Raw genomic sequence first — 8,606 nt, forward strand, 5'->3', positions numbered from 1 at the left:
TTGGTCCCGCATAGTCAATGTGAACTCTTTGCATAGCTTTTTTAGCTGGTAACCACGGGTGAACTTCAACTTTTGGCGGATCTCCCCCCAATGACTGACAAAGTGGGCATGCTTTGCAACATAACTCTATGTCTCGATCAAAACCAGGCCACCATATAAACGAGCGTCCTAAAGCCTTCATTTTACTCATGCCTAAATGACCCTGATGGAGCTCCTCTAATAGTTTAGCCCTGAGCTTCTCTGGAACTATTACTCGTAACCCCCACATTAACACTCCTCCTACTAGAGACATTTCGCTTTTCTTAGCTATGAAAGGTTTCATTGATTCAGATGATGCTTTTTCTAAACCACCCTCCCGTAACCTACCTACTACTTCTGACAATACCACATCTGTACGAGTGGCTACTGCAACTTGTTCAGAATTAACTGGTAAACTTGCTGCTCGGAATACATAAGCTACTTCCTCCTTTTCAGACTGATCATTATCACCTTTCTCAGCTGGATATCTAGACAGAAAATCTGCTGGATTTTGTTCACTTCGACAACACTCAATCTGATAGTTAAACCCAGATAATTTTAAGGCCCATCGTTGTAATCTCTCTGCTGCCATGACTGGTATGCCAGCTTTGGATCCAAATATTATGCTTACTGGCTGGTTGTCAGTGACTAGTGTAAATGTACGCCCAAAGATAAAATAATAAAAGCGCTCAACTCCAAAAACTATGGCCAAAGCTTCCCTTTCTAGCTGAGGGTAGTTTCGCTCAGCTTTCGACAAAACTCTACTAGCAAACTGAATCGGCTGACACTGACCATCAGCTGACCTATGGGACAAAACCGCGGCTACTCCATCTCTAGAGGCATCACAAGTAAGTACAACCGGTTTGTTTGGATCAAAATGAATCAGAAACTCACTAGTAATCAACAACTTCTTAGATGTCTCAAACGCTTTCTGCGCTTCTAAACCCCAGACTGGCGAATCAACAGCGACCTTCAATAACTCTGTTAGCGGCTTCACCACTTCTGAAAATCTCGGAATGAATTTTCTATAGAAACCCAGCATGCCTAGATACGACCTCAACTTTTTGTCATCCTTCGGTACACTGGTATCAACGATACTTTCTACCTTACTAGGGACAGGCTTTACACCTTTCTCATCAATTATATGACCTAGGTATTGCACCGAAAGCTGCATGAACTTACACTTACGCTTGTTCAGTCTCAACCCAAACTGTTCTAGTCTATCCATTACGGCATCAAGGTTTATATTATGCTCAAGCTTAGAAGTACCGGAAACTAAAATGTCATCATAGTAGACTTGAACCCCTGGTAATCCATTTAAAACTTGCTCCATCGCATGCTGCCAGATAGCAGGAGCCGTCTTGATACCGAAGGCCAAACGTTTAAATCTAAACAAACCTTTGCATGTAGCTATAGTTAACAAGTCCCTGTACTGCTCATCTACTACCATCTGGTTGTAGGCAGCTGATAAATCTAGTGTTGTAAACAGCTTACTACCCGACAGTTTGGACAGAATGTCATCCATGTGTATCTGGGGAGGGGACAACTCTTGTAAACATGAGTTAATAGTGGGTTTAAAATTACCGCATAGCCTAAGACTACCATTTTCTTTCACTACTGGTACTACCCCTGACGCCCACTCACTAAATTCTACAGGCTCGACTATTCCTTCTTTTACTAGCCGGTCTAACTCGACTTCAACCGATTCTTTTAGTGCAAGTGGTATCCTATATGCTTTCTCCCTAACTGGCTTACTACCCTCTTTCAAATACAACTTAGCTGTTATGTTTTTCAGGGTCCCTAAACCAGGCTGGAATAACTCAGTGTGACGAGCCAACACCTCATCCAATGACAGACCGTCTCCACCACCTACCTTGCCAATCCCTCCAGCGTGTAAAACCGATGACCAGTCTATAGGAAGCCGTCGCATCCAGTCCCGCCCCAGAAGAACACATCTAGCACCAGTGACCACATACAACCACAGATTCCCCGACCATCCGGCATAGCGCACCTCTGCCCACAGCCTTCCTTTGCAGGCTACCGATTCACCTGTAAAACTATAAAAGTTCTTATTAGATGGTTGTAAAACTAAATGTCTAAATTTAGTGTCATACACATAATCAGGGATTAGAGTGGTAGAGCATCCGGTATCAACTTCCATGTTTAGCTCTACTTGATTTATTTCACAGGTAACAGTTATTGGATGGCCATGTTTAGGTAAACTTTCAGTTGCGTGTACTACCTCCGAAGTAAGATATACAGGATTCTCTCCATCTTCATCATCTCCGGATTCTCCGCTTCGATGGTTGGACGGGCCAGTACTGTCTACGGTTTTTACACTGCTGCCGTTCTCCTGGTTAGGTTTCTTCTTCTGGTCATTCTGGCGGCATACGGGTTTTATATGACCTTTCTTATGGCATTGATGACATTCCGCGTCCTTAAAAGGGCAGTTATTGGCCAGATGGGTCCTTCGGCCACATCGGTAGCAGGACTTGTTACCTTGTGGTGAAAAGTTTCGTTGGACTACCTGCGCAACGACCTCTTTATTGGCACCCAGTTCGCGATGCTTTTCATTAGACCGAGTTTGGCTGGCCTGATTGAATATCATCATTTGTTCACGTGCCGCTTCGTGAGCTCTAGCATCAGCTTTGGCTTGATCAAATGTCAGCGCTGCATTTCGAAACAATTTCTCTCGCAACCGTTCATCATAACATCCATAGACCAGCTGATCTCTAAGATGTTCATTGCGTGTATTGTCAGCAAAACCGCAATCTTGAATTAGTCCAGTGATTCGTACTAGATATGCATCAACAGACTCTTCCATTTCCTGTTTGGCTGATCGAAATTTGAAACGTTCTATAAGCACATTTGCTCGTGGTTGAAAGTGATTATCAAATCTCACTAAGATTTGATTAAGTGTTTCTCCGTGGTCCTCCGCCAAATCAAATGTATTATATATGCGAAGCAATTCAGGACCTCCCAGTGTCAGAAGGATTGCTTGCTTTCTAGCTTCAGCATCATCAGGAATACCTGATGCAATGAGGTACAGCTTCAGTTGCTGTTTAAAAGTTCTCCAGTTTTCCAGAGTGGGAGGTTTTCCCATTACACACAGTAGTGTAGGAGCTTTAATTCCCATCTCTGCCATTGTGCTATTACTGCTAATCCCATCCTCGTCGCCAATTTGTTGTATCTTATTAGGATCTGAATTAGCTTTATGGTTTACACATGTTTATTGTTCCCTTCATGGACGAACACTGATCACACTAAATCTCGTGATTAATGAGAACCAAACATTGAACAGATAGGGAAGATAACTCTAATATACAACAACTAGTACTAATGCTAATATCAACAGTGTTACAAAACTAGCTGGGGCACTTCGAAATATTGCACATTTTAACTATTTGTTCAATATGTTGAGTTCTAAATCATCATTTTTGCCATAGGCGTGCTCTGCTACTGCTGCTTCAGTGTTATTACAGTGCACGCATGCGCAAAGCTTAAAGTAATACTCGCTAATGATGCCACACCCGACCGTCAAGATTATACGGGAGCTACCCTAAGTCTGACTAAGCTGGACCGAAGACTGGCCCTGACGAATTTGGACCGAACACAGGCCCGTAGAATCAGACCGAACACTGGCCTCGTAGGATCAGACCGAATACTGGCCTCGTAGAATCAGACCGAATACTGGCCTCGTAGGATCAGACCGAATACTGGCCTCGTAGGATCAGACCGAATACTGGCCTCGTAGGATCAGACCGAATACTGGCCTCGTAGGATCAGACCGAATACTGGCCTCGTAGGATCAGACCGAATACTGGCCTTGTAGGATCAGACCGAACGCTGGCCCCGTAGGATCAGACCGAATACTGGCCTCGTAGGATCAGACCGACTATCATTAAATGTCTAGTTCCTATTAGTTGGCAGAACACTTGTCTGGCTGAGGTGGTGCACTAGCGTGGATGCAGCTGTGGTTCGCTGTCTAATACCACGTGCCTACGCACAGCATTACAGACTCGCCAAATCTGTCTGTCGTCCCTCGAAGCCTTGTGTGGCTGCAGCTATGAAACGCAGTCTTAAGCCACGGCTTATGAGGAGAAGACAAAACAAATAAAGCTAGTGCTCCCTACTAGATAGTCTGCTATGAATCAATTAATAACACCTTGAGAAAGCGTCGAAGTTTATTCACAAATATCAGCACAAAGCACAACACGAGCAGAACGCTCTAACAACACGATTGCATGTTCTTATATACACACAAAAATGGCAAAAACTAAGATAATTGGTTAAAATAATATAGGTCAATTTTACTGACTGTAATTGGTTACACGCATGGATAAGACAGCAAAGCGATAAGATCCAGTCAAATCTTACCACAAAAGTTAGCGCAAAACAAACAAAACGAGTGTCTATTACCTCCGCTTTACAAGTCCTCTCTCCGATACGCCCGCTTATTACCCATAAATACCGTAAGCTAGTTCTAACATGCTAATTCTAATGCTCCTCCAAAGCGAGTAGTCTTCGCGATCTGACCTGACCCTCGTGATCGACTCGGACTATAGCCTATAGTTTCGAGCTGATTTTCTCCCAAAGGGCCCTTTTCAGGGCCACCACCTTGTACAAGAGTGTTGTTCATCTGGCTATGAGCGTTTACTTCACTACCCCCGACAAGAACTGAATTCTGTCCCAGAATAGCTACTTCTTTGTCGACCGGAAACATCTCCTGAGCCTTACACAGGTCCAAGTGGAACTCATCTAGGTATCTGGGTCGACAAGACTTCCTCTTTCCTCGGGGTGACTTCCACACCTGCTGTCTCTGAACGGCACTTGCGACCTGGCGGCCTATGTCATGGCTTTCTTGGGTGTCTTCATTTGTATCTGATTGAGCTGGAGTTTCCTCCATTTGCGATTGTTCCCCTCCCTGCCATAGCCGGATACGTCCTTCGTGTTGAACGGATAGCTTGCCGTTTCGGCTCATCTCGTAACTCTGATATGGAAGCACTGCCGTAATGTGGTATGGACCAATGTATTTGGGCTGAAGTTTTTGGCCCCTCCCAGTAGGTTTATAGAAGGATTTCAACCACACCTTATCCCCAACCATATATTTTGATGGTTCTTCACTATCTGAGACTCGAGGCATTAGCTGTTTCCTTCGAAGTTTTTCTCCAGCTATTTGTAAACGCTCCTGGAGTTGCTGGGCATAATCTTCTTGCAACACGGACTCCTCCCGTCCTTCATGGAGTAGATCAGGTGGTAGTCGCGTTTCTCTTCCGAGCATCAAATAATTCGGTGTTTCTTCTGTCATCCGGTGGGGCGTGGCACGTAGGGTTCTCATAATTTGTGGCAAAAGCTCATCCCATTCTCGATGCTCTGAATCACGCAATAGGGCACGCAGGGAATTCCCTACCGTTCGGTTTAATCTTTCTACCACTGAGTTCCCTTGTGGGTGATAAGGTGCCGTCTTGGTCTTCGTACAGTTCCAGAGCTTGCAGCATTCCGCTAGCAGCTGGGACTGAAATTGCGCCCCCTGGTCGCTGTGTAATGTTTCAGGAATGCCGAAATATGAGAACACCCGTTCATCCAGTATTTTAGCCACGGTGGAAGCTTTGCCATCTTTAATCGGAATGGCATCATACCATCTGGTAAAATGGTCTGCCAGCACTAATATTTGCGTATTTCCTGCTTCTGTCTCAGGGAGTGGTCCGCACAAATCTACAGCAACCACTTGCCAAGGCCGGCCTGCCGTTAGATGATTCTTGGGGTGGAAGTGGCGATGGCGAGCTACCTTGGCTTGTTGACACGCTGTACATGACGCCACGAATCTTCGGATGTCTCCCGTCATACCAGGCCAATACCATTGTCGACGAATAGCTAGTAGGGTTTTGTTGACTCCCAGGTGTGCCTGGTTATGATTTTCAGTCATGATTGGCAACCGCCGTTCCTGAGGGCACACAGTTTGGTGACTTCTATGGCGCCCATCTGGCAATTTGATCTGCAGAGCCCCGTTTGGGCCTATCTCCAAAAATTCTTTTCTTGACCACAATTTGAGAGTTTCTGCCGATGCATGTTTTTCATCAATAGCACCTGATGATTTCACGGCCTGTAGGACTGGTCCAATGTGTGGGTCAGCCAATTGTTCGGAGGTTATTTTTGACTTATGAATCTCTGGGTTGTCTAAGGCACTCAACTTAATCTCCCCTGTCAACCTGGCACATTGCTTGCAGTCTTGACACTCTTGGCGACTCAATCCATCAGCGTTGTTGTGCTTGCGACCGGAACGATGAGTCAATGAAAAGTCGAATTCTGACAGTGTTTCCATCCAACGTGCAAGTTGATCAGTTGGAACAGAGGTTCGTAAAAGCCAGAGAAGTGAGGCATGGTCCGTCCGTATCTCAAACTTCCTGCCGTATAGTTGTGGCCGGAAATGATTTACTGCCTTGACTATGGCCAGAAGCTCCTTGCGGGTGACACAATAGTTCATTTCTTCCGGGGAAAACATTTTGGAGTAGTAGGCGACAACCTTCTCACCTTCCTTTTGCTTTTGGGAGAGAACAGCTCCAGTTCCCACCTGACTGGCATCTGTGTCCAAAATGAAGGGTAAGGTGTAATCCGGGTAAGCTAAAATAGGAGCTGATGTCAGCTTCTCTTTGAGTATATCAAATGCTCTTTGACAATTTTCATCCCAACGGAACTTTGCCTCCCGTTTACAAAGTTGACTGAGTGGCCTTTGGAGTTCGGAGAACCCGGCAATAAACCGACGATAGTACCCGCAAGTTCCCAGAAAAGCCCGCACATCAGTCTTGTGCTGCGGTACTGGCCAATTTCTAACAGCTGCAACCTTCTCTTGGTCTGTTGCCACCCCATCTGCACTGACAACATGTCCCAGGTAGTTTACTTGTTTTGCAAAAAGTGTACATTTGCTCGGCTTCAATTTCAGCCCCGCAGCCTTCAGTCGGGTGAATACTTCTTCCAACCTACTGAGATGGCTGTCCAAATCTTTGGAAAACACGATTATATCATCCAGATATATAAGCAGAGTTCGCCAGTGTAGCCCTCGCAGTACTCGTTCCATTAATCTTTCAAATGTCGATGGAGCTGAGGTTAGACCAAAGGGGAGGACTTGCCATTCCCACAAACCAGAACGTGTGGCGAAGGCTGCCTTCTCTCGAGCTCCCTTAGCTAGCCCCACCTGCCAATATCCGGATGTCAAGTCCAAGGTGCTAAACAAGCGGCTCCCGCCAAGAGCATCCAGACTGTCGTCTATGCGCGGAAGGGGGTAAGCATCTTTTTGTGTGACCTCATTTAGCTTACGATAGTCGACGCAAAAGCGCCAACTGCCATCTCTTTTTTTTACCAGCACCACTGGAGAGCTCCATGCACCATGACCTTCCTTGACCAGGCCATGTGCTTTTAGTTCTTCGACTTGCTTTTCAATCTCTTCCTCTTGCACAGGCCCATGTCTATACGGTCTTTGTTTGATAGGCCTAGCTCCAGTGTTGAGATTTATGTCATGTTGTACAACATCTGTTCGACCCAGATCAAATTTCTCTCTGCTAAATACTGCGTGATGTTTGCTGAGCAGATTCCTTGCTTTTACGGATCCTTCTTGATCCAGACCTTCACACCATCTGCAGACGATATCCTCCCAGTTTTTGTCTGGTATGGCTGGGGTGGCCATGTCTAGGCTTTCTATTGCTTGTACTGCTGTACAAACCGCAATCCGTTTGCCCGCAGGAATGGTCACTGGATGATCGCTATAGTTCATCACCCGTATGGGTAAGAGCTGCCCATTAGGGCGGTGCAACGAGCTAGCCACTACCACTCCTGGGGCTGCTTGAGTGGTTTCAATACACCCAGCCCCATGTACCCAGACACGATTTAGTCGGGCCTGTATGACCAATTCCGTTTGCGGAGGAATCCTGCTTGCGTGTCTGGCTTGTACCCCGACCTGTAAGGGTTCTCCCTCTTTTGAGCAACAGCTGACTTTGATACCATCGCATTGGAACTGGCAAGTTTTAAAGTCGATTGAGCTGTCATGCTCCTGGAAAAAGTTGAGCCCCAATAAGGCGTGGTTGTTGATGTCCGCCACCCAGAATGGTGCACTTACTTGTAGACGACCCAGCTTAAAGGTTAGTGTTGTGACCCCATCTAACCGGATCTCCTCCCCATTAGCGAGCACCCCGCGACCTCGGGTGGGCGAAACCGGTGTGTAACAACTTCGTGGCAAGGTCTCCAGCACCGCGGTTGGAATGACGGATTGTGTACAACCACTGTCGAGTAGCATGGGCATAGTTTTGTTCTCAAACCTGGTAGGAACAAATAGAGCAGATGTGTGCCCTCCAATGTTAAATACAATAGTTTGCCGGATAGGGTCCTGTTCAGCAGGGCTCAGGCTTGACCCTGCTGAACATTGCCGTTTTCCGCTTGCAGCTTTGGGGCCGGTCTAGGCATGGTCGGACAACTCCTGGCCATATGCCCAGTCTTTTGGCAACGGTAGCATGTAATTGGTGTACGCCTGGGCTGTATCTGTGTTAAGGCAGCGCTCAGCTGCTTTTGCATTTGCGCCTGCGAAGCTACCATTTGCT

General features: G+C 46.3%; 1 protein-coding gene across 1 annotated transcript; it reads right to left on the minus strand.

Annotated features, from left to right (window-relative positions):
- Positions 1-2,090: 2,090 nt before the first annotated feature.
- On the minus strand, positions 2,091-3,163 carry LOC137387206 (uncharacterized). Its single transcript, XM_068073545.1, has 2 exons — positions 2,261-3,163; positions 2,091-2,114 (listed from the first exon to the last, which is right to left on the minus strand). The coding sequence occupies exons 1-2, from the start codon at positions 3,161-3,163 to the stop codon at positions 2,091-2,093; spliced, it is 927 nt and encodes a 308-aa protein (XP_067929646.1).
- Between the last annotated feature and the right edge of the window lie 5,443 nt (positions 3,164-8,606).

This window comes from Watersipora subatra, chromosome 2 (assembly GCF_963576615.1).
Source record: "Watersipora subatra chromosome 2, tzWatSuba1.1, whole genome shotgun sequence".
In the NCBI taxonomy this organism is placed as follows: Eukaryota; Metazoa; Bryozoa; class Gymnolaemata; order Cheilostomatida; family Watersiporidae; genus Watersipora; species Watersipora subatra.